Source organism: Hyla sarda, chromosome 4, assembly GCF_029499605.1.
Source record: "Hyla sarda isolate aHylSar1 chromosome 4, aHylSar1.hap1, whole genome shotgun sequence".
Taxonomy (NCBI): Eukaryota; Metazoa; Chordata; class Amphibia; order Anura; family Hylidae; genus Hyla; species Hyla sarda.
In genome coordinates, this window is record NC_079192.1 from 52029986 (window position 1) to 52057697 (window position 27712).

At 42.1% G+C, this 27712-nt stretch overlaps 1 protein-coding gene across 2 annotated transcripts in view; it reads left to right on the top strand.

Moving 5' to 3' along the window:
* PLEKHA2 (pleckstrin homology domain containing A2) overlaps positions 1-26850 on the top strand; it is an 82340-nt gene extending 55490 nt beyond the window's left edge. For both annotated transcript variants that reach the window (XM_056570912.1, XM_056570911.1), the window contains 5 exons: positions 774-842; positions 1903-1973; positions 13446-13509; positions 20764-20841; positions 26153-26850. In XM_056570912.1, the coding sequence (XP_056426887.1) occupies positions 774-842; positions 1903-1973; positions 13446-13509; positions 20764-20841; positions 26153-26461 (591 nt within the window). In that variant the 3' untranslated portion in view covers positions 26462-26850. The remainder of the gene's footprint in view (positions 1-773; positions 843-1902; positions 1974-13445; positions 13510-20763; positions 20842-26152) is intronic.
* Positions 26851-27712: the final 862 nt, after the last annotated feature.

A 27712-nucleotide genomic window follows, 5' to 3' on the forward strand; every position in this document is an offset into this window, starting at 1 on the left:
GGTAAGAAAGATATGCAAAGCAGCTTTCTGGTGAGACCTATTGGAGGTAGCTTTCCCTACAACTTGGTGTTTGATGCCAATTAGAAGCCTAGAACATGACTGGGGATTAAAGCTTATCCAGAAATCTCTCCAGAAGGAGAGGTTACCCACCTGTAGACAGCTGTTTTGGGGTTATTGCTCCTTGTCAGGGGACAGAGTCGGGTTCTGTAGTGAGGCCTGGAACCAAAAAGAGTCATGTCTCTCCTTGACGACAGTGTCATACTGTAAAGACATGTGGGTGGAGACATGTGGCCATTCATGCTTCACTGGGAATTCTGGGGAGAAGCATTATCATCACAGACAGGAGCAAAGTGAATGGTGACACTAGTAGAGATATGACAGAATGTTCACAGTTCAAATTTTCCCTTCCTCTTGAATGACCTCTGCAAAAGGTCACAGAGCACACCCAGACACCTTTCCTATTCATGTTAATGGCACAGTTCTATGTTATTTTTTTGCTTTGTCCATGGGGCCTGCTGTAAAGCATCTCTCTAAATGCTGTTAAAAACAGATCAGGCATGACGGCTGCCCCCATAATAATGTACAAAAAATGGGGGGGGGGGGGGGGGGGAATTACAATTATAAAATAAAAAAAAAATTAAATCTGTATGACAAATTCACTTTAAGATTTAAAACATGAAATAGAATATATTGCTTTAAAATCTGAGTTTGGGAATGAAGGTGTATAGTTATTGTATAGCTAATGTGTGGTGTTTTTTATTTTTATTTTACAGAGGAAAAATTGGAAAAGAAGATTCTTTGTCTTGAGCAGTCTTAGTATTAGTTACTACAAATGTGAAACGGTAATTCCTTTATCCTTGCTACTTAGAAAAGGCGTATATATATATATATATATATAAATTAAAGAATAGACCCTACTGCTGCTGGCTCACATACCTATGCTCCCAGAGGTATATGTAGAAGAAAGGGGCCCCCATAGGAAATATCAAAAAGGGCCTCTTATTATGGCGTCAAATCTTGCCCCCTTGACCGAAAGGTCTGCTCTTTATTTCCCTTTGCTTTCTATGACCCATTGGTCAATATCCCGATCCATTAATTTGCTGACATTGCAGTTCCCTGGGGGGTAGAGTTATGCCTAGTTTCTTACCAATAGTAAAAGGAACAGAACTAACCAGGACGGCACCCCCCTCTCTTCGCATGGTCTGCCACTATGGTACGTACGTCCTTGTGTAAAGGAAATTAAGATATATATTGAATTTATTTGCCACCAAATTGTGAACCTATTTAAAGGGGTTATACAGGAAAAAACTTTATATATATATATATATATATATATATATATATATATATATATATACATATACCGTATATATATATGATCTCAACTGGCTCCAGAAAGTTAAACAGATTTGTAAATTACTTCTATAGAAAAAAAATCTTAATCCTTTCAGTACTTATGAGCTGCTGAAGTTGTGTTGTTCTTTTCTGTCTAAGTGCTCTCTGATGACACATGTCTCGGGAACTGTCCAGAGTAGAAGCAAATCCCCATAGCAAACCTCTTCTACTATGTGCAGTTCCTGAGACAAGCAGAGATGTCAGCAGAGAGCACTGTTGCCAGACAGAAAAGAACAACTCAACTTCAGCAGCTTATAATTATTGGAAGGATTAAGATTTTTTAATAGAAGTAATTTACAAATCTGTCTAACTTTCTGGAGCCAGTTGATATATATATATATATATATATATATATATATATATATATATATATAAGGGTTTTCCTGGAATACCCCTTTAAATGGGAAACAAACACTCATGGAAGTGTCATGATGTTAGTTGGTGGGTTTTATAGATACTTATATGACACCCAGTTTTGAATTCCCCCCTTTTTTTTTTTCTCCGCAGGATCGGGAACCTCTGCGCTGTATTCATCTTAGGGAAATTTTGAAGACACATGAATGTCTTGTTAAATCTGGGTAAGTAATACATTACCGGTCATTTTAAAGGGGTACTCCAGTGGAAAATGTTTTTTATTTAAATCAACTGGTGCCAGAAAGTTAAACAGATTTGTAAATTACTTTTATTAAAACAAAATCTTAATCCTTCCAGTACTTATCAGCTACTGAATACTACAGAGGAAATTCTTTTTTTTAGAGCACAGTTCTCTCTGCTGACACATCTGTCCATTTTAAGAGTAGGAGAAAATCCCCATAGCAAACATACGCTGCTCTGGACAATTCCTAAAATGGACAGAGATGTCAGCACGGAGCACTGTGTTCCAAAAAGAAAAGAATTTCCTCTGTAGTATTAAGTAGCTAATAAGTACTGGAAAGATTAAGATTTTTGAATGGAAGTAATTTACAAATCTGTTTAACCGTTTGGCACCAGTTGATTTAACAAAAAAAAAAAAAAGTTTTCCACAGGAGTACTCCTTTAATGCAAGCAGATTTCTTAATTATCTAACATATAGAGCTCCAGCCCTTTCCTCAAACCTTCTGTTTCACATGCACTAGCACTAAAGGGATGGGGGGAGGGGGGAGAAGGAGGGGAAGACAAATCAGATGCCTCCTGGTGGCGGTTTTTATTACTGTGATATATGTAGGGTTGCCACCTTTCTTGCAAAAAAATAAAAAATACCGGCCATGCTAATTTGCATAATTGATTATATATGCGTGACATCACAGGATACAACATATACGGGGGAAATTTTCTCCTATTCTGACCCCTATAACTTTTTTTATTTCTCCTTATACGGCCTGTATGAGGGCTCAATTTTTGTGCCCCGGTCTGCAGTTTCTAACAGTCCCATTTTTGTTTTGATGTGACTTTTTGATCGCCTTTTTTTTTTAAATTAAATTCGGTAGTTGCAGTTAGTTACTAACTACAACTCCCAGCATGCACTGATACAGCCTATGGGTCAGCAGCTGCCACAAACAAATACTACAACTCCCAGCATGCCCTGATACAGCCTGTGGGTCAGCAGCTGCCCCAAACATATACTACAACTCCCAGCATGCCCTGATACAGCCTGTGGGTCAGCAGCTGCCCCAAACAAATACTACAACTCCCAGCATGCCCTGATACAGCCTGTGGGTCAGCAGCTGCCCCAAACAAAAACTACAACTCCCAGCATGTTAGACTATATAGTAGGATATAGTATAGGTCAGTGTTTCCCAACCAGGGGTGCCTCCAGCTTTTGCAAAACTACAACTCCCAGCATGTTGGACTATATAGTATAGGTCAGTGTTTCCCAACTAGGGGTGCCTCCAGCTGTTGCAGAACTACAACTCCCAGCATGTTGGACTATAGAGTAGTATAAAGTATAGGTCAGTGTTTCCCAACCAGGGGGGCCTCCAGCTGTTGCAAAACTACAACTCCCAGCATGCCCGGACAGCCAACGGCTGTCCGGGCATGCTGGGAGTTGTAGTTTTGCAACAGCTGGAGACACTCTGGTTGGGAAAAACTGTATACTAGAGCGCCTCCAGCTGTTGCAAAACTACAACTCCCAGCATGCCCGGACAGCCAACGGCGGGTGCAACATTCCGGGAGTTGGAGTATTGGTTGGATACATTTTTTATATAAAAATACTGTGCCAAGATACCGGCTGTGCCAGTAAAATACCGGCCAGGTGGCAAACCTAGATATATGACAGGACAAAACCTATCTGAGAGATACCTTAATAGGATTATCTCAAAATTACAATATATTACCTTTGATTGGTGAAGGTCTGACCACTGGGATTACCCCTGATCCCTCCCATGTAAAGCGGTGGCAACCAAGCATGCGTGCTGCTGCTCCATTAACTTGCTATTGGACTGCCGAAGACTGTCTCTGTCAGTCCCATAGGGGATGAAGGCGCATGCTAGACCGCCACTTGTTCTTGTGATCAGCGGGGGTCCCAGTGGTAAGACCTGAAAAGATCAGATTGTTAAGATCTATTCTAAGATCTTCAAAATGAAGGGTGTCCAGCACATTGGATGCAGTAAAAGGAGTCCTAGGAGTACACCCAATGGCCGACATTTATCATTGTCTTTAGACTGTTTTTGTGTCTAGAAAAGGTGCAAGCAGGGTTTATTTGCGGCTTTTTTGCGCCTTAAGGTTTACACATTTCTGCTGATTTTGAGTTGTAATCCACTGATTTTGGCAATACACATGATATGGAAGGGTTTTATGAACTGCAGCTTTTTGTAAAAAGGTGCAAAAAAGGCGCAAAGCCACTGAAAAATCTCTAAAACTACACCAGCCCAGACTTAGCTTAGCTTTTTGGTGTATGTGAAGAGAGAAATTTCAGAAAATGTGACCTGCACAAAATGTATCAAATGCTCTGTGACCTTTTAATAAATGTGATGCTCCTACACATTACAGCACACAAAAAAAGGTGTAGAAAAATACTTCACTTACATCTACAATGATAAAAGCTTCACTTACACCTACAATGATAAATACTTCACTTACACCTACCATGATAAATGCTTCACTTACACCTACAATGGTAAATGCTTCACTTACACCTACAATGATAAATGCTTCACTTACACCTACAATGGTAAATGCTTCCCTTACACCTACAATGATAAATGCTTCACTTACACCTACAATGATAAATGCTTTACTTACACCTACAATGGTAAATGCTTCACTTACACCTACAATAATAAATGCTTCACTTACACCTACAATGGTAAATGCTTCCCTTACACCTACAATGATAAATACTTCACTTACACCTACAATGATAAATGCTTCACTTACACCTACAATGATAAATGCTTCACTTACACCAACAATGATAAATGCTTCACTTACACCTACAATGATAAATGCTTCAATTACACCTACAATGATAAATGCTTCACTTACACCTACAATGATAAATGCTTCACTTACACCTACAATGATAAATGCTTCACTTACACCTACAATGATAAATGCTTCACTTACACCTACAATGATAAATGCTTCACTTACACCTACAATGATAAATGCTTCACTTACACCTACAATGGTAAATGCTTCACTTATACCTACAATGATAAATGCTTCACTTACACCTACAATGATAAATGCTTCACTTACACCTACAATGATAAATGCTTCACTTACACCTACAATGATAAATGCTTCACTTACAACTACAATGGTAAATTCTTCACTTACACCTACAATGATAAATGCCGGGCAATGTGCTGAACACCCTTCTTTCTGTGGACTCCTACTAAAGCAGGTTGGAGAAGCTACCGGCAGAGGTGGGAGCTGTTGAACTGATCCCACAATGTGCCCCCATGGCAACAGACTACGTAGTCTGATCCTGCAGTAATACTTCTGTTTCCTTCCTATTTCTTCATAACAAACATCTATTACAGGAGTGTAGCTATAGAGAGTGCGGAGGTAGCACTTATACCTGGGTCCTGGTGCAACAGGAAGCCCATAGGCCTCTCTGTCTCATAAGAAGGCACCAGTATTAGAAATGGCACATGGTAGGTAGAGCTTTTTGCACTGGGCTCAGGACTCTGCCTCTGGCCCCCTCGGTTTGCACTTTGCATGCTTATCTCTAGTTGCACATTGCAGATATTAACTTAAGATTAATTTAGATCCCGGTGTAATGGTCCCCTGCAGAGAAAGCTGAGCGCAGCTGTGACACCAGAGGAAACCGCAGCACACCGGATGTCTCTATCTGAGTTTCCTCACCTTTCTGTACCAGTCACACTCCAAACCATCAGCAATGTGCTAGACCGCCTGGCCACACCTAGTGTCCACACCGTGACCCTATTATTAGTCCTATCCCACAGTATCTATCACAGCATGCTATATCTACATACTAGGCACAAACCTATGTATTTTAATATATCATTGTTATCTCAACCTTTATTTAACACTGTCTCTAAAGTCAACTAATATATCATCTAAGACTATGCAATTACAGTATATATTTACTATATTTTTTTGTGGACTACTTATATTTCATTACAAATATTGCAGAAATTCTGTTGATGTCTGGAAACCAAATCCAAGAAAAAAGGGACATAAATCACTAAAAAAAAATTACTGAAAAAAGGCCACACTTACTGGTTACTGATACAAGGGCAGGTTAGGCACCTATTCCCATTATGATGCAGATCAGCGTCACCTGACGCTTCTTCCGGACATTGCCGTGCTCCCGCACTCGCCCCACTCTCCCCGCAGCGCGTCAGCAATACTGTTTGATGTTTGTTACAGTGACCTCACAATAAACATCTGATTCAAGACGTCCATGCTGGTGAGTGCCATGTCTTTCTAAGTTCTCATTGACTTCAGTGCACACAGATAAGGCATACACAAGGTGCCGGTAACATGATAACGTGTAGTGCACCATGCTGGTTTATACCCCATTAGTAACGCCCATACTATTCAATCAGACGGGCTGCCCAGCATCTTATATATGCACCCCACAACGCACTGCCACCCCGCATCAGCATTGTGACTGATCTGCATCATAATGGGAATAGGCGCCTAACCCGCCCTTCTATCAGTAACCAGTAAGTTAGCCTTTTTCTATCTGGAAACCATCAATAAGAAGGTTTTCTGTTATTGATTGATCTTTTTATGGATCTTATACTTTCAAAGAAAATAAGGCCTGGATTTGACATGTCTTTACAGGAGTATTTATTCCCATCTTAAATATTTATGGCATATGCATAGGTGTAAGACCTATACTCATTTATCATTCTGCATGACCTCCGTTCAATATTTCACAGCTCAGGCAGAACCCATATGCCTAACATGTGGCGGGTGTCAGCTGTGCTCTACAGCTGACATCCACCAGCAGTGGCCGGGATCGGAGATAAATAGGATCATTAGATGCCATTAATAGTGACCTGAGGGATTTGACAAAGGGAGAGTTCTTCCTCCATCACCCGATTGCCCCCCTGTAACCCAAATGCAGGGCTCTGAGGGATTGTCATAGCACCTGGCAGCCTAGTGATGCCTAGAGAGGCCCGTCATGGCAGTTCCCCCATTTATACTGCGTGAGGTCAGGGTTAGAGATGAGCGAACTTACAGTAAATTCGATTCGTCACGAACTTCTCGGCTCGGCAGTTGATAACTTATCTTGCATAAATGAGTTCAGCTTTCAGGTGCTCCAATGGGCTGGAAAAGGTGGATAAAGTCCTAGGAGACTCTTTCCTAGGAATGTATCCACCTTTTCCAGCCCACCGGAGCACCTGAAAGCTGAACTAATTTATGCAGGATAAGCCATCAACTGCCGAGCCGAGAAGTTCGTGACGAATCGAATTTAATGTAAGTTTGCTCATCTCTAGTTAGGGTGCTCAATGCCAGAATTTTTTGGTCACCTCAAGTTCCCCCCCCCCCAAAAAAAAATATAAGAGTGATTAAAAAAGGCATATGTACTCCAAAATGTTAACCAAAGCCATTAAGCTGTGTTTGCCGGTGTGCCAAAACCTGGCACCCCCACTGATCAGCGTCCGCATTATACTTCCAGTAACCAGGGCCAGAAGCACTGCGCCATTCATTGCATAGTGGTGGGGCAGAGTAACTGCAGCTCTGCTTCCATTCACTTCAATGTTACCTGACACCTCCATTATACAATGAACGGCGCAGTTTTTTTTTTTTGTCCCTGTTCACTGAATAGCGCAAAACAGCTGATTAATGGCTAGCGTTCAAAAAGTCCTGGGAAACCCCTTTAACACGTCGCTTATACTGTACTATTAATGTCATAAACAATCCAAAAAACAAAAAGGTGGACTTACATTTTGTTTTTTTTCCATTTCATTTAGCAAATATTTTTTTTATATATTTATTTATTTATATTTTCTATGGGATCACTGATCGCTGGGACCCCCAAGATCAGACATCTTATCCCCTATCCTTTGTATAGGGCAGTGGTCTTCAACCTGCAGACCTCCAGATGTTGCAAAACTACAACTCCCAGCATGCCCGGACAGCCAACGGCTGTCCGGGCATGCTGGGAATTGTAGTTTTGCAACATCTGGAGGTCCGCAGGTTGGAGACCACTGGTATAGGGTATAAGATGTCTAGCAGCGGAGTACCCCTTTAAGTTTCTTAATACAGCATTGCCTTCATTTACTTTCATTTTTCCATGTAAATTTAGGAGGAAAAATTCGGGGCTTCATGCACCAAAAATGTGCCAAAGTTTCCCTATTGTTTTTTAACTTCTTCACCATTTTCAGCTAATTTTTCCCAAAAAAAAAGTAGGCATGGTTCTAAAAACTTTCACAATCCCAAGTGATTTCTGAAATTGTTCACACTGCTTTTGGAGAACTTTCAGGCAGTGCATTTTCCCTTTCAATAAAGAGGTTTAAAGGGGTACTCCGGTGAAAAACTTATTATTATTATTTTTTTTATTTTTTTAAATCAACTGGTGCCAGAAAGTTAAACAGATTTGTAAATTACTTCTATTAAAAAAATCTTGATCCTTCCTGTACTTATTAGCTGCTGAATACTACAGTGGAAATTATTTCCCATTTGAAACACAGAGCTCTCTGCTGACATCATGAGCACAGTGCTCTATGCTGACATCTCTGTCCATTTTAGGAACTGTCCAGGGTAAAAGGAAATCCCCATAGCAAACATATGCTGTTCTGGACAGTTCCTAAAATGGACAGCAGAGGTCAGCAGAGAGCACTGTGGTCGTGATGTCAGCAGACAGTTCTGTGTTTCAAAAAGAAAAGAATTTCCCTCTGTAGTATTCAGCAGCTAATAAGTACAGAAAGGATTAAGATTTTTTAATAGAAGTCATTTACAAATTTGGTTAACTTTCTGGCACCAGTTGATTTAAAAAAAAAAAAATAAATAAAATAAAAAAAAGGTTTTCACCGGAGTACCCCTTTAACATTTGGTTCATTTTCAGTAACTAATTTTTTTCAGACACATTAATAAAGAGAAAAATGGAAAATAAACACTATGAGAATAAAAAAAAATGGGGAATACTAGTAAATGAAAAGTCCCCCGAGATGTTACATTAAAAAGTGTCATTACACATATGACTTGTTTCACAAAAATCAAACCTTATGTCTATGGGGGGGGGGGGGGGGGGGGATGTGTTTTTGGAAACGAGGATGAAAGAATAAAAATAAAACAAATTAACATCCTTGGGGGGGGGGGGGGGGTAAGTTGGTGAATCATACTATAGGGAATAGATCCCAGTGCCAAGTAGTTGGCTCCAAAGTCATCTACAAATGTGTTGGTCTTCAGCTGGAACTTTGTGGCCCTATTGTATTTCTGGCCCATCAATGTGCTAGACTCGGGCCCTCCAGATGTACTAGTACTAGGGGGCATGAAAAAACTCATGATCATTTAGCTAGATTGCTTTATGTGCAGTACTAACTCATTAACCTGTTCATGACCAAACTGACCAGATAAATATATATACACACTGTATGGCCGTCGTAGCCATATGTAACCTCCCCCGGAAGCACTGCCCCCACAGTGATGTGCACAGTCTCCATCGCACACATAACACATTGCACTATACATCCTGTCTATGTACTTTTTACCCACAGAGACAACATCTGCTGTTTGATCATTTACTTAAAAAAATAAAAAATAAAAAAATCAAATCAGTTCCCTTGCTCCCCCTGGTGTCCACTTTCTCAAACTGCACTTATAGACCACAAATCTTTTCCAACAGAATCTGATCTTTTCAGTCATTCATTTCTGTAATCTCCACAAAGCAGGATGTTCTCATTACATCTTCCTGAATGGTTATATATTCTCCTTCCTTTTTTTTTTTTTTGTGTATGTTTGTGTGCAGAATTCTCTCTTAAAGTATTAGTTTCAAGGAATATTTTACTGTGGTAGCCACGGGGGTGTTAGGTAATACCTTATCACTTCGTGACGCCAGGGCACTGTTCGCCTATACACAGTCCATGGTTAGAGACAGCTTCTCCTGGGCCAGACACAGGGAGTAAAGGAACACACCGACGTCAGGTTACGGATAACTGTCTTTACTGAGCAGGGTGCAGATGGTATTACCCGCCAACAGTATGGTGCAGAGTGAGAGGATGCAGTGTAACTGCCCTGTTGCCTTGCTGGGACTTGTAGTGCTTTCACCCAATAGATTGATACTGACTTAAAGGGGTACTACCGTGCTGACAACTTATCCCCTATCTAAAGGATACCTTTAAAGGTACCCTTTAAAGGCTCATCCGTTTCCCATTGACTTCAATGTTAAATTTATTATATTAGTGTCTCTTCCATTTTTTTTTTTTTTGGTCGGAATAAAATACTGCATGTACCGTTTTTGTTTTCCCTGTCAAAAAAACAAAATAGAAACCAAACGGATAACAAAGGGCCATTTTCTTTTTACCCTCTTTTGCGGTTTTGTGGCCATATTTGTAGACTTTTTTGGGCCTTTGTTTTATGTGTCAAGCTACATGCAAAAATACAGACAGCCCAATTGAAGTCTCATGCACTTAAAGGGGTGCTCCACCCCTAGACATGTTATCCCCTATCAAAAAAAAGGGGATAAGATGTCTGATCATGATGGGTCTCACCCCTGAGACCCCCCAAGATATCTGGGCCAGCAACGCATAACACAGAAGCCTGGGGCTTCCGTGTTCATGATGTCATGCCACCTCCATTTATGTCTATGGGAGGGGGCGTGGCAGCTAGTACACAACCACCACGCCCCCTCCCATAGACATGAATGAAGGGGGGTGTGGTGTAACGTCATGAACATGAAAGCACCAGGCTCCGCAGCACCAGCCTTTGGATAGGGGGCAATATGTGTAGGGTTGGAGTACCCCTTTAAAAGGCAATATTTCTGTGTCTCTCTGCAACAATTTCTTTTTGACCTCAGGAACAGGGGCCTCTTGCAAAACTACAATAGCTGTCCGGGCATGCTGGGAGTTGTAGTTTTGCAACTGCTGGAGGCACCTTGGGGTAGGGTGGACTTTAAGATCTCCACCAAGCAATGATGACATCTTTTTCTGCATAGAAAGCCATTATAGATGAGCGAACTTACAGTAAATTCGATTCGTCACAAACTTCTCGGCTCGGCAGTTGATTACTTATCCTGCATAAATGAGTTCAGCTCTCAGGTGCTTCGGTGGGCTGGAAAAGGTGGATACAGTCCTAGGAAAGAGTCTCCTAGGACTGTATCCACCTTTTCCAGCCCACCGGAGCACCTAAAAGCTGAACTAATTTATGCAGGATAAGTCATCAACTGCCGAGCCGAGAAGTTCATGACGAATCGAATTTACTGTAAGTTCGCTCATCTCTAAAAGCCATTTAAGTGTGCAGACAGCAGAGCTGTTCTGTCACTACCATCCTAACATGAGGTGTGGATGTGGGTGGTGGAAATGTGTGCACAGCACGTACAGAACCGGACGCTGTCTTGTCGCTAGCCCCCCCATCCCACCATGCTGACTTATTCAACTCAACCCAACATCTGGACAGCCATCAAGTATCAGCTGGTAAACATAATTACTGGAACATCATAACTGCTTCCCATCTCAGTGAGGTCATGTCTAGCAGGGCGCATGGATAGAGACCGCTGTTGGGAGAATTCATCTATTTATCTATATACATAAACAGGCACTGTATAGTTATGCCATAGGACAGCGGTCTTCAAACAGTGGCCCTCCAGATGTTGCAAAAACTACAACTCCCAGCATGCTGGGAATTGTAGTTTTACAACATCTGTAGGGCCACAGTTTGAAGACCACTGCCATAGAGTCCATAGACACAAGGGTACATAACATTGAATTAGGATTACAAACTATGTGGGATGGGTAGGTTTATTGGTCCCATTATACATATGTGGTGTGCGCGCATGTAGACATGGATACAGTCAATTCTCTCATTAAAAGATGGTAAAGAAAAGGAGAAAAAAGCAGGGCGCTTCTTGGTGTAATATCTTCACGCAAATGGTAGATAAAAAGAAGGGGGGGGAACCCGCCACCACACCTATGGTGTCGTACCTTATGCAGTTAAGCAATATGGTGGGCACAACAGAATGTGGACTAGTGGGCTTTTAGTAGATGTCGCAAAGTCTGCAGCTCAATCGACCCTCTTTCCGCGACCCCAAAGGATTGCGGAATATGGAAATAGGCAGAGGTTTGGTGAAAAAAGAGAAGGGTCTATTTTTTGAGCGCTACTGTGTTGCAGTTTCACAAAAGACTTCAATACGCCAGCATATACTCAGAACGTTCTTTATTCAGATAGGTTAGTAAAAGGACAACGCGTTTCAGCGCACACCTGCGCCTTCCTCAGGTCCACAGAGCAATAGGTTTAATTGACCTGGAGAAGCTGATAAGTCACTACACAGGAAGCTTCTCCAGGACAACTAAACGTATTTCTTTGTGGACCTGAGGAAGGTGCGAGTTTGTGCCAAAATGCGTTGTCCTTTTATTAACCTATCTGAATAAAGAAAGTCCTGTGTATATGCTGGCGTATCAAAGTATTGTGTGAAACTGCAACACAGTAGCACTCAAAAAATAGACCCTTCTCTTTTTCACCAAACCTCTGCTCATTAAAAGATGCTGCCATACTGCTGCCATATCTGATACATAATTAATACTATCATACAGTACACATAAATAATGCTACCATATGTGATACATAATTAATACTATCATACAGTACACATAAATAATGCTACCATATGTGATACATAATTAATACTATCATACAGTACACATAAATAATGCTGCCATATCTGATACATAATTAATACTATCATACAGTACACATAAATAATGCTGCCATATGTGATACATAATTAATACTATCATACAGTACACATAAATAATGCTGCCATATCTGATACATAATTAATACTATCATACAGTACACATAAATAATGCTGCCATATGTGATACATAATTAATACTATCATACAGTACACATAAATAATGCTACCATATGTGATACATAATTAATACTATCATACAGTACACATAAATAATGCTGCCATATCTGATACATAATTAATACTATCATACAGTACACATAAATAATGCTACCATATGTGACACATAATTAATACTATCATACAGTACACATAAATAATGCTGCCATATGTGATACATAATTAATACTATCATACAGTACACATAAATAATGCTGCCATATCTGATACATAATTAATACTATCATACAGTACACATAAATAATGCTACCATATGTGACACATAATTAATACTATCATACAGTACACATAAATAATGCTACCATATGTGATACATAATTAATACCTATCATACAGTACACATAAATAATGCTGCCATATGTGATACATAATTAATACTATCATACAGTACACATAAATAATGCTGCCATATCTGATACATAATTATTGCTAACATAATTCTGCCATACATTATACATAATTGATGATATCATACAATACGCAAAACAAATTCTTCCATACCTAATGCATTAATGCCTACTATTAATATTACTAACTTGTTATATCGGTATTATTTCAGGGATTTGCTGATGCGGGACAATCTGTTTGAGATTATTACAGCCCCAAGAATATTCTACATCCAGGTAAATATTTATGATGTTTTATGTGCCATAAGGAATTACTCAGTGGTCTAAAGCGTCTACATGGTGCATAGCATTCTGGGACATTTTTCATCCCGTCTTAGCCGTGTAACTTGTTTTAGTCACTTCTAAAAACTGTCACTGCCAAAAACACATCATAAATTTGACTTCACAATTTTGGGGCATTTTGCTTAGTAATTCTCCTCCAGTGTCAGAGTAGGTGGAAAGTTCTGGATCTAGAAAGTCAGCACGGACGCAAAGGGAAGTCATGGAAATTATAGACATCATTATAGACGTTCCTGTCTAGAACATTAGAGATCATTGCACCACGAGTCAACAAGCTTAAAGGGGTATTCCAGGAAAAAACTTTTTTTTAAAAATATCAACTGGCTCCAGAAAGTTAAACAGATTTGTAAATTACTTCTATTAAAAAATCTTAATCCTTTCAGTACTTATGAGCTTCTGAAATTTAGGTTGTCCTTTTCTGTCTAAGTAATCTCTGATGACACGTGTCTTGGGAACCGCCCAGTTTAGAAGAGGTTTGCTATGGGGATTTGCTTCTAAACTGGGCGGTTCCCGAGACACGTGTCAACAGAGATTACTTAGACAGAAAAGAACAACCTTAACTTCAGAAGCTCACAAGTACTGAAAGGATTAAGATTTTTTAATAGAAGTAATTTACAAATCTGTTTAACTTTCTGGAGCCAGTTGATATATATAAAAAAGTTTTTTCCTGGAATACCCCTTTAAAGGGATTTGCCCATAAACATAAAGGATGGCTCCCCGACCATCTCCAGTCTGTATGTGGCTGCTGGATATGGTCAGGAAGCTGATGGTTGGCTGTCTTATGTAATTTGTGTAACTCCTGACATGGCCTGGACTGTGTTACTATCAAAGGGGAATTATTGGTGGTGCTAAGGCAGTGGCCATACCTGTGTCCTGGTGCCTGAGGGGACACAAAAGGACCTCTGCCCCATGTTAAAGATTTTACATTGGGGTCTAGGAGCGTCATGGTTCTTCTCCGGTATTGATCCTGCTCCAACAGTAAAACAGAAAAAACTGACTTTAATGACTTGAGATCAGACATCATTTTAGAACATATCATGAAGCCGCATTGTGTAGTATGTCAAAGAGCATCAGAGCCAAGAACAAGGCATAAGGAAAGCATGGTAAGAGCATAGGCCAACACTTACATGGGTACACCATGATCAAAGGGGGTATCTCATGAATACAATGGCCTATTCAAGTATATAGACACCATACAGATGGTCCCCTGCTTGACATCCATCTTCCATTGGCCAAAACATGCAGAACTGCCTATTAAAGGAATAGTATAGTGGAATATAACTTATTCCCTATCCATAGGATAGGGGATAAGCTATAGATCGCAGGGGGTCCAACCGCTGGTTCCCCCCCCCCCCCCCCCGCAATCTCCCGTACGGGGCCACAGCAGTCTGCAGGAAGCGCTTTGCCGTCCCCAGCAGGAAGCCGTGGCAGACACGCCCCCTCCATGTAGGAGAATACCTCCTTCCTGCGGACTGCCGCGGCCCCGTACAGGAGATGGTGGGAGGTCCCAGTGGTCGGAGGACCCCCTGTGATCTATAACTAATCCCCTATCCTATGGATAGGGAATATGTTATATTTCACTGGACAGTTATTCAGCCATGTAATACGACATTTCTTCTAAAGGTGTCAACAAAGTTTCCAGAACTTGGATCCACACTGACTAGTTGATCTCTAGGCTGCCTTCAATTTAAGGTTATGAGAAGAAGGACAACCAAAACGTTATCCCCAAAAACTGATATGGTGGCTTTGTATGTCCCAGCAGATCCTGGGACATCAAACAATCCAGGTGTCCTTTGTATCAGAAGATATAGTCAATGCATGATAAGGAAGGCTCCATTTTGTTTTTGTTTAGCAGAGTTCCTAGTTTCCACCTTCACCTATTTTGGAAAATGACATGAACTTTTAAAATGCATCGAACTGTCCAGAAATAACTCCCACATGAAACTCAGTCAGGAGGCCATTTATGTTGGCAGCGCCTCAGATTTTATTGGACGAGATGCCAATCCCAAAAATGAAACTGTTCAATGGAAACATGACTTGTTCTGCTTCACTTTGACACATTGCTTGATTATTTTCGGGAACTTTAGGAAGACTGTGATGACAGAATGTGGTGGCTGTAAGGAGACCTTTTTGTAGCTCAGGATGACATCAGTCTTGGCTCGCAGCTCTCACAAATACCTTCTTCATGAATGATGGACTTTCTCCTGGTTTGCTCCTCTATCTTTGTTCGATGGATCTAAGATCTACTGAGAAGTTCTTAATGACAGTTAAGGCCTTGTTCACATCAGCGTCACAGAGTTCCATTAGACTCTTTAATAACAGGGCTGGGATGCATGGTGACACAACTGACATCAATGGATCCCTTTAAATGGTGTCCATTGGGATTCTGTTAGATGTCCATTATTTTGCAATACTTTATTGGAGATAAAAACTTGACATGCAGGGTTTTTTTTCTCCTCTTAAAGTGTACCTGTCAATAACAAAAACGTTTCATATAATGTAGATAATACCATTATATGTATATACATTGGTTAAAAAATGTGTATATTGTTGTCCCTACAGCTATTGTCCGTGTGTCTCTGTGAGGAGTCCAAATACAGGAAGTGTGGGTGGACAAGAAGGGCTATGTACACTGAGGACAAGCAGGGCTCTGTACACTGAGGACAAGCAGGGCTCTGTACACTGAGGACATGCAGGACTCCATACACTGAGGACAAGCAGGGTTCTGTGCACTAAGGACAAGCAGGGCTCTGTACACTGAGGACAAGCAGGGCTCTGTACACTGAGGACAAGCGGGGCTGTTACGCCGAGCGCTCCGGGTCCCTGCTCCTCCCCGGAGCGCTCGCGGCGTTCACCTCCATGCAGCGCCCCGGTCAGACCCGCTGACCGGGAGCGCTGCATTAGTGTCACCGGGGGGAAGCGACCCACGTAGCGGGACGTGCCCGCCCACGGCTCGCATCCCAATCTCACCTGTCCCGTCCTCCGTCTGCTCAGTCCAGGCGCGCGCGGCCCCGCTTCCTAGGGGGCGCGCGTGCCGGCTCTCTGGGAAGTAAAGGGCCAGTGCGCCATTGATTGGCGCCTGGCCCAATCAGTTCCTGCACCTGCTCCCTCCTTATAAAAACCCACTTCCCCTTCCTGTCATGGCCGTATCTTGTTGCCTAGTGTCAGTGAAAGCGTTTTGTGTATGTTCCAAGCCTGTGTTCCAGACCTTCTGCTGTTGCCCCTGACTACGACCCTTGCTGCCTGCCCTGACCTTCTGCTACGTCCGACCTTGCTCTTGCCTTGTCCTTCTGTACCGCGCCTGTCTCAGCCGTCAGTGAGGTTGAATCGCTACCAGTGGACACGACCTGGTTGCTACCGCCGCAGCAAGACCATCCCACTTTGCAAAACTAGTAGCAACTTAGAACCGGTCCTCCGGTACGGTCCACGCCAATCCCTCACTGACACAGAGGATCCACCACCAGCCTGCCGAATCCTGACAGGGGCTCTGTACACTGAGGACAAGAAGGGCTCTGTACACTGAGGACAAGCAGGGCTCTGTACACTGTGGACAAGCAGGGTTCTGTGCACTGAGGTCATGTAGGGCTCTGTGCACTGAGGACAAGTAAGGCTCTGTGCACTGAGGACAAGCAGGGCTCTGTGCACTGAGGACAAGCAGGGCTCTGTGCACTGAAGACAAGCAGGGATCTGTACACTGAGGACAAGTGTGGTGTCCCGGTACTGTATTACATACCGTACCTAGTGTAGAGGTCCCCAAAGTCAGAGTAACTACGCTCAGGTAGGGTCCCTCAGGTGGGACAGCCCCTAGTCGCCTCTTCTTAAGTCTAATTGTCTAATGTTAATGTATGTATATATTTAATAATAGTATATATCTAGGATAATGTATAGTACTTACCTTGTTTAGCGTCGCAGGGCCTTCGGTCATGTGACCATGTTAATCTCCTCTATGGTATGTTGGAGGACCTTAGGAGGTCCTTGGGTCACTTGTTGCCCACAATCCTTTGTAATGGTGATTGACATCAGTATGGACCAATTAGCAATAGTCCAGCCCCTGCCCATATAAGGGAGCCGAAGCCAATTATCACTCTCTTGGGTTGCTGCTCTCGTGGATGCCGGACTAGCAGGACGGATCTGTGCAACTTACAAAGACACACTAGGCCTGAAAAACCTACCCGCCTCAGCAGAACTAAAACCGTGAGTTCTAAACTACCCCCGCTAAAGCTAGCGTTACTACTGGACCGCAACTAATCCTCTAAATCCAGTGGAACAGCGCATAATACCTAAAGACTCTAACTTGCTAAAGTCCCAACCTTTGTCAAACTCCAAAGAAAGCAGTTGTATGCATAGAGACTGTTCCGTTATTGAAGCTTGCAGAAAACCTTCAGTAAAAGTTATAACTGTTTCAGAAAACTCTCCGGTTGTGGACATTCTATTATTATCTACCTCCTTATCGCTCTTGGGAAGGGTGGTGGTAGGACAAGCATTACCGAGGAAGCCCTCATCCTGGCGTCACGAATAGCAAGGGTTAACAAGCACCCTTTGATAACCGCACAGCTACACTCCCCATACCCTACACCCCCAGGCTATCACACAAGCAGGGCTCTGTACACTAAGGACAAGCAGGGCTCTGTACACTAAGGACAAGCAGGGCTATGTACACAGAGGACATGTGGGGCTCTGTACACTAAGGACAAGCAGGGCTCTGTACACTGAGGACAAGCAGGGCTCTGTACACTGAAGACAAGCAGGGCTCTGTACACTGAGGACAAGCAGGGCTCTGTACACTGAGGACAAGCGGGGCTCTGTAGACTATGGACAAGCAGGGCTCTGTACACTGAGGACAAGCAGGGCTCAACACTGCGGACAAGCAGGAATCTGTGCACTGAGAACAAGCAGGGCTCTACACTGAGGACAATCAGGGCTCTGTACACTGAGGACAATCAGGGCTCTGTACACTGAGGACAAGCAGGGCTCTGTACACTGAGGACAAGCGGGGCCCTGTACACTGAGGACAAGCGGGGCTCTGTACACTGAGGATAAGCAGGACTCTGTACACTGAGGACAAGCGGGGCTCTGCACACTGAGGACACGCGGGGCTCTGTACACTGAGGACAAGCAGGGCTCTGTACACTGAGGACAAGCAGGGCTCTGTACACTGAGGACAAGCAGGGCTCTGTACACTGAGGACAAGCAGGGCTCTGTACACTGAGGACAAGCAGGGCTCTGTACACTGAGGACAAGAAGGGCTCTGTACACTGAGGACAAGCGGGGCTCTGTGCACTGAGGACAAGTAGAGCTCTGTACACTGAGGACAAGTAGGGCTCTGTACATTAAGGACAAGCAGGGCTCTGTGCACTGAGGACAAGCAGGGCTCTGTGCACTGAGGACAAGCAGGGCTCTGTACACTGAGGACAAGCAGGGCTCTGTGCACTGTGGACAAGCAGAGCTCTGTACACTGAGGACAAGCAGGGCTCTGTACTCTAAGGAGAAGCAGGGCTCTGTACACTGAGGACAAGCAGGGCTCTGTACACTGCGGACAAGCGGGGCTCTGTACACTGCGGACAAGCGGGGCTCTGTACACTGAGGACAAGCGGGGCTCTGTACACTGAGGACAAGCGGGGCTCTGTAGACTATGGACAAGCGGGGCTCTGTACACTGAGGACAAGCAGGGCTCTGTACACTGAGGACAAGCAGGGCTCTGTACACTGAGGACATGCGGGGCTCTGTACACTGAGGACAAGCAGGGCTCTGTACACTGAGGACAAGCAGGGCTCTGTACACTGAGGACAAGAAGGGCTCTGTACACTGAGGACAAGCAGGGCTCTGTGCACTGAGGACAAGCAGGGCTCTGTACACTGAGGACAAGCAGGGCTCTATACACTGAGGACAAGCAGGGCTCTGTGCACTGAGGACAAGCAGGGCTATGTACACTGAGGACAAGCAGGACTGTGCATTGAAGCTCTCTGACATGGTCTCGGCTCACACACCAGGATGACTGACAAGCCAGGAGCCTGCACAGAGCCCTGCTTGTCCCACCCTCACTTCCAGAATTTGTTCTCTCACAGAGACACACAGGCAGTAGCTGCAGGGACAGCATATTTTCACCCAAAAATATACAAATCAATCAATTAATTCATGTATACTACAAATATACATATAATGGTGTTATCTACATTATATCAAAAGGTTTTTGTTAACGACAGGTACACTTTAAGTCCTGTAATTTTGGCAGAATCAGTGAACAGAGCTCCGAGCACTGATGTGAACAGCTATATAGTTGCTTAAGCTAATAAATAGTCTCCTTTCTCATCCCCCTTTATCCCTGTTAGAGGGGCTGTCTCAAGAAGACAACCTCAAGAAGACATGTCCATGTGTCCTGTTATGGAATATGACAGGTGTGGAATCTCCCCCATTTATAAGGCAAAGCAAAGATTAAAGGGGTACTCCGGTGAAAACCTTTTTTCTTTTAAATCAACTGGGGGCAGAAAGTTAAACATATTTGTAAATTACTTCTATTAAAAAATCTTAATCCTTCCAGTACTTATTAGCTGCTGAATGCTACAGAGGAAATTCCTTTCTTTTTGGAACACTGATGACATCACAAGCACAGTGCTCTCTGCTGACATCTCTGTCCATTTTAGCAACCATGCATAGCAGATGTATGCTACGGGCAGCATGGTGGCTCTGTGGTTAGCACTGCTGCCTTGCAGTGCTGGGGCCTTGGGTTCAAATCCCACTGAGGACAACAATAAATAAAGCGTTATTATTATTATAATAACGTCAGCAGAGAGCACTGTGCTCGTGATGTCATCAGAGAGCATTCCAAAAAGAAAAGAATTTCCTCTGTCGTATTCAGCAGCTAATAAGTACAGGAAGGATTAAGATTTTTAAATAGAAGTCATTTACAAATATGTTTAACTTTCTGCCACCAGTTGATTTAAAAGAAAAAAGGTTTTCACCGGAGTACCCCTTTAAAAGAAAGATTGTAGGTGTATACAGCAGCTATGCAGATTATGTCTCTACAGTTACACACTACAAGCATACCCCATGTGTAGTCTGATCCTCCTACTAAGTAAAACGACACATGTCTTACTGTACTAACTCATAACATGCTGGGAATTATAGAGTTTTGTATCTGATCTTATTGCGTGAAGATATCTCATTTCTAGCCTATGTTCTTGTTCTTTACAGACGGACAGTCCTCAGGAAATGCACAGCTGGATAAAGGCCATCAATGCTGCCATACAAACCCTATGGACTCGCTGTCGGGTAAGTATAGATCCCCCAAAGTCGTCTACTGAGCTCATATGGGTTCTTTATAAAAACACACTACAGCCATACAGTACGGTATATCTATGTCACATGCAGAAACTAACTTATTAGGCCATGTTCACACCATGTAAAACGAACTTCGGAGGAGATGGGAATACCGGCGCTGACCAAGGAGAAGACAATAGAGCCAGGTGTGTAGCGAACAGATTTAATCCAATGCGACGCGTTTCACCGCGCTTGCGCAAGCGCGGTGAAACGCGTCGCATTGGATTAAATCTGTTCGCTACACACCTGGCTCTATTGTCTTCTCCTTGGTCAGCGCCGGTATTCCCATCTCCCCCGAAGTTCGTTTTATATCTCTCTACTATTTCTGGGAAGGCTGCAGACCGGGATCATTATATCAAACGTACATCTTGGTTGTGTGGGAGTGCACACAACCTGGCAGGGTGAGCCTTCACTTTTTCCCTCCCCTCCCACACACCTGTGATCCCGTTGGTTCTTCACAAGGGAGCGCCTGTTTTTCTTTTTGTTTTACACATGTTCACACCATAGAATTTCCGCATGGAGAATCTCCGTGCCGACACAGAGACTGACACTGCGGGGCGCAGGCATATTAATAATATGCCGGCACTAGGACCGCACAGGAATGGGGTGGCTCATAGACGGCTATGCATTCAATGCGGACTCCGCACAAAGAATGATTGTGTTCATTCTTTGTGCGGACACGGAAAATGAAATTTCCGTGCCAGAAACATCTGGCACCGAAGATCCGCCGAGTGCACATAGCAGCAGAATCCCGTTGAATTCAATTCAATGGGAATTTCCAAGCGGAATTCCACACGGGAATTCTGAGGTGTGAACATAGCCTTATAGCAGCTTTAACCTTAGGTACTTCAGATGGCAAACTAGAACCAAAACACGGGGAGCAATAGGGGTCACAGCTCTGGTTCAGTATGTTTCTACAGATGTTGAAACAGACCTTATCAGTTTTTATTCCTGGACTGAAAGCATGGTCCGCCATGGTTTTTAGCCTGGCAATAAACAGATACGGTTCACAAATGAGCCGACCGGAGCCACTATCTGAATCCATTCGGCCTATTCAAATTAATCAGAAGCGGCACAGGTCCAGGGGGGTTACAGCAGTGGGCGGTTTGGATGCTGGCTGGCTAAATTGCGGGGGGGGGGCAGAGCAGCACCCCCCCCCCCCCCCACCACCCTACTCAAGAGGCCGCAAGAGCAGCATAGGTTTGCTATGAGGATTTTCTCCTGCTCTGGACAGTTCCTGCTACGGGCATCAGGTGTCAGCAGAGAGCACTGTGGACAAGATAAAAAAAGAAATTCAAAAAGAAAAGAATTTCCTCTGTAGCATACAGCTGCTAATAAGTTCTGGAAGGATAAAGATTTTTTAATAGAAGTAATTTACAAATTTGTTTAATTTTCTAGCATCAGTTGATTAAAAATAATAATAATAATATATATATATATATATATATATATATATATATATTATTTTTTTTTCCCCCACTGGAGTACCCAATTAAATTTATATCATATTTAATATATTCCATCTATACTTCCAGTCATCACCGGGTTGACATCATCCGTTATTTTATGTTTAATATATTTGCCTAATTTAATTTTTTTGGTCATTCTTCCATATTTCACATTTTTAATTAAAATGCATTTCATGGCCACCCCCCTCCCCTCATATTTTTTAAGGCCCTTCAGCTTTCTTCCTTAACACTTACAAACAAGACAGAGATTTCACAAGAGACTATATTTAGCCTCCTCTCCTTCATGCAGGAAAACAACATTTTGCTATTTTATTCTTGGAACGTATGCCAGATTAGGATTCTGTCATCATAAGTGGTGGTAATAAATCTGGGTGGCACAGACTGGATGTCTGCGGAAGCTTTAAACCAGGGTTTCCCAATCAGGGTGCCTCCAGCTGTTGTGAAGCTACAACCCCCAGCATGCCCGGACAGCCAAAGGCTGTCCGGGCATGCTGGGAGTTGTAGTTTTGCAACATCTGGAGGCACCCTGTATGTCTTTGAAAATGTAAAATTAGCTTAGATTAAAATGATTTGAATATATTATTGTATAGATTTTTAAGGTGTTTTTTTTATTGATTTATAGAATTATCTAAAATGAAAAATGATGTTATATATATATATATAGTTAAATGGGTTATCCAGGAAAAAACTTTTTTTTCCTATATCAACTGGCTCCAGAAAGTTAAACAGATTTGTAAATTACTTCTATTACAAAATCTTAATCCTTTCAGTACTTATGAGCTGCTGAAGTTGAGTTGTTCTTTTCTGTCTAAGTGCTCTCCGATGACACGTGTCTCAAGAACTGTCCAGAGTAGAAGCAAATCCCCATAGCAAACCTCTTCTACTCTGTGCAGTTCCCGAGACAAGCAGAGATGTCAGCAGAGAGCACTGTTGTCAGACAGAAAAGAACAACTCAACTTCAGCAGCTGATAATTGTTGGAAAGATTAAGATTTTTTAATAGAAGTAATTTACAAATCTATTTAACTTTCTGGAGCCAGTTGACATATAAAAAAAAAGTTTTTTCCTGGATAACCCCTTTAACTATTTATATAACGTCATTTTTCATTTTATATAATTCTATAATAATAATAAAGAGAATTGTATAAATCAATAAAAAAAAACACCTTTACAATCTATACAATAATATATTCAAATCATTTTAATCTAAGCTAATTTCACATTTTCAAAGGCATACAGGGTGCCTCCAGCTGTTGCAAAACTACAAAAGTTTTTTTCCCTTTAATGATTTATGATAGTTTCTATATTATTATAGAATTATATAAGATGATATATGACAGTATATAGTTGAGGATTTTTTTTTATAGTTTCTATATTATTATAGAATTATATAAAGTGATAAATGATGGTATATAGTTATATGAAAAAAGTATTTACCCCTTTCTTATTGGTGTCCATAATAGTCTCTATGGGGGAGATTTATCAAAATCTGTCAAGAGGAAATGTTGCCCAGTTGCCCATAGCAACCAATCAGATCGCTTCTTTCATTTTTAACAAGTACTGTGCAAAATGAAAGAAGCAATCTGATTGGTTGCTATGGGCAACTGGTCAACTTTTTGTCTCTCTATAGGTTTTAATAAATCTCCCCAATATATGTATGCATATGTATGTTTCAGCATCCCTTCCAAGTGGCTGGAAATATTTCGATGAAACGTGGCCCACGTGTTACTTATATATATCAATAAAAAATATAGGATAGTTAAATTAACCCTAATCCACCTCCATTTGTGAGGGTTGGCTTTTTTGTCTAAACATGCAAGTCTATGGGACTTCCGATATCTTACTCCACAAGCTCTGCTCTGCATCTCCTGGAGAGTGTGTCAGTCCGACTTGCAAACCACACCCCCCATGAGCAGCACCCCTTCTATTTCGGCTCTTTTTTTTTTGTTTTGCCTTTTGTTTTATTTCTCCCGATACACCCACATCACAGGTCCTTCAACCACATCTTTCTTGGACCTGAGGAAGAGAGGATCCAGACCCTTGAAACGCGTAGTCCGTTCATTTTATTATTAAATTCTATTTTACCTTTATTATTTTTGTCCGCATCGGTTACTTGGTAATTGCGCCATACCTACCTGTGCATCTGCTACTAGAAACATTGAAGAGAGCGCCGGAATGAGGTCCTTTTGCCACGCTGTGTATACGGAACATCCCCAAGCTTTATTATAAAGGGGGCTGTGCAAGGAGCCCATAGGTTACTAGCGAGGTCACCTGGTCACTGGTGTTCTCTGGGTAACAATACAATCATATGACTTAAACATGTGACATAATCATGTGACTAACAATACAGGTCCTTTACTCTTTCATGTGAAAACTTATATGCATAGGGGGAGACACTGCAGGGGAGCCCCGGGGACATATAGGGACTCAACCTGACGGGACTGTAGGACCATATCCCGTACTGGGACACCACACTAGTGTTTTGACAGTCTCGGTAGTCTTATCAGTCATAGTATCAGTTACAGTATAGGCAGGTAGATGAACCCAGAATTCCACAATAGTCTGTGATATTTAGGATGACGGGTAACTGAAATTTCAGGAGTCACTTTAAGATTTCTGAGAAGGGGGCAGAAGAAAAAACTTTTTTCCTTATACATTTTTATAGTTAGGCTGATCAGGCGTATATACTATACGGCCCTTACATATTATTACCTGTCTTTTGCAAGGCCTTAGATTGGTTCTAGCTGTAAGTCTGAAAAGACTGTACGGGGCATCATCACCTCCATTAAGTGGTGGGTTCAGAACTGGAAAATGGCTCTTAGTGGAGACCCAGTTTGGTTCTTAAGGTGGCCAACTGGTCATAGATATTACTGTAGATTAATATCAGCCGACCCTGTCAATTATGGTGGGACCAGCTACCTCCAAAGGTGTAAGGGGGTTTCTTGACTTTCCACTGATGGCAGATATCCAAAGAGGGATTGGATAGTTTGATTTTAGCATGTCTGATCAGTATGTTCTCAATGGAGATAAGACACCACCAGAGGCATCACACAATGGCTTTCTTTCTTTTTTTCTATCCAGAACACACATTTATAAGGGGAAATAAGAAAGAATAGCTGTTATCCTTTTGGCCAACTGCTATCTTAAAGGGGTATTCCGCCCCTAGACATCTTATCCCCTATCCAAGGACAGGACCTACGCGATCATACATCTTATCCACTATCCTTGTGGATGTCTAGGGGTAGAGTACCCCTTTAAGTGTATGGCAAGCTTTAGGCCCTTAAAAGAGGCGGGCCTGTTTGTCCCTATGGAGATTGGCTCAATGTCCATACAGTAATATAAGAAATCTGCTAACCTCAAGCCCTTGTAATGTCATTATTGTGGAGATGGTCTTGTCAATGTGAACATACCCTAACAATCCTATGAGCATTAGTTCCTGTAGAATATATGCTGCCAAGAAACCATATTTTTCTGTGGGGTTAGAACGAACACGTACAAGCATTTGTTCAGTCTCATCCCAATAATTTAAGTCAATCGGCCACCAAGAAGACTTCTTACTCTATTATTATAATTGTCATCTAACTAACAGCCTCTGAACTGTATAGACATATAACCTAGACATTATGGTTCATACACCCATGTGTGAGGTCCATATGGAACGACCTGGTGAGAGAAATCTCACTGATCCTCACTGGAGCACAATGGAACAGGGATCTCTTTGCAGTTACCTATGTTACAATATGTTCTAGTTGTGAAATGAATCACAAATGGCTGACCATCTTTTTTCTCTACCCAGGACCCCTTTGGCCGCATGTCATTACACCGCACTTCTATTCCAGCCTCATCTCCGGCCTCCGCCCACTCTCTACCACCATGTGATGTCAAAAGACCTCTGGGCAAATCAATGTCCATCAAGTCATCATGGCAGCCGTGGACTCCAGTGCCCAAATGTGAAAAAGCGTCAATTGGAGAAGAGACATTGGGAGGTTCTAGGGAGGGGGAATTTGGGGTACGAGCCAGGCACATGTCTGAACCCCAGCGCTTAAAAGATGAACCATTTCTATTTAACCTAGATAACATAAACATCCGTACTTCAGATGTCTAAGACTCAGCCTAGTATACAAGGGAGACAAGATGCTGCCACATCGACAGACTCTATGCGTGTTACGATGGAGAACTATTACACAGTATTTTCTTTTTATTTGTGGAGTTTTTTCCTGAAAGGCTTCATTGCTTTGTTACTGCCATGGTCTTGGCACTTAACTGTGAAATTTTCTGATCTGTTTTTTTCAACTCAATATCATTAATAACTAGCGGGCATTTTATCTCACCCATGTGCAGTCCATATCAGCAGATGACATCTCCAGGTATTATGTATGTATATGACCATATGTCTTGTTGTGCTGATCAGAGTTAGGCCTTCTCTTCTTTGAGGTCAAGATTACATTTTGTACAGTGCAAAAAATGTGAATCCAAATAAAAGAGTGAATAGTATATATTTGTATGTTTTCATTATACAGCTTATACCTAGTGGTTTGTGGTCTATTTAGTGAAATGGAATGGCGGTCTGCACACTGCTGGTAGACTCAGACAGGACTTTTAAGAGTACAGTTCTCGAGATCATGGGTTAGTGTCCATGTATTACTTTCCATGTATCCATTGTATTACTTCATTTCTGGTTTCCATCTATTAGAGGTAGCTATGCCGCAAGTCAGTCTCCGGCCTTTTAATAAGCCTTAGAACATGACCGGGGATATTAGCTGAGACAGACATCCATTTATAGACAGCTGTTTTAAAGTTCTTACACTTCATCAGTACAAAGTAGTGGGCTAGCTGGCTGGCCAAGATATCGGAACACCCATAGCTGCAAAAAAGGCATCCCAGGCAGCCAGTCAGTACCCTACTCTGTACTGATGAGGGAAAAGTACCTTGAAAACTGTAAGTCAATGTCCAAATCTTCAACAAGCCTTGGACCTTGACTGAAAATATTAGCCAAGACAAAAACCTGTCTATATACAGCTATTTTGGGGTTCTTACCTCTCATCAGTACAGAGTAGTGTATTGGCTTGCTGGCTGAGATACCAGTACCCACCCATGGCTGCATAAAAGGTATCTCAACCAGCCTGCCAATATACTACTCTGTACTGAAGAGGGGTGAGTACCTTAAAATAGTTGTTTGCAGATGTTTTTTTTTTTTTTTTTTTTTGCTTGGCTATTATCCCTTGGTAAAGAGTCAGACAGTGACTTACAGGTAGCTACCTCCAGTGGGTGGCTCTAGAAAGAGGAGGATAGCTCATTTGCATGCTATTTTCCCATAATGCATTTCATGTAAGAAAAAAAAAAAAATAATAATAAT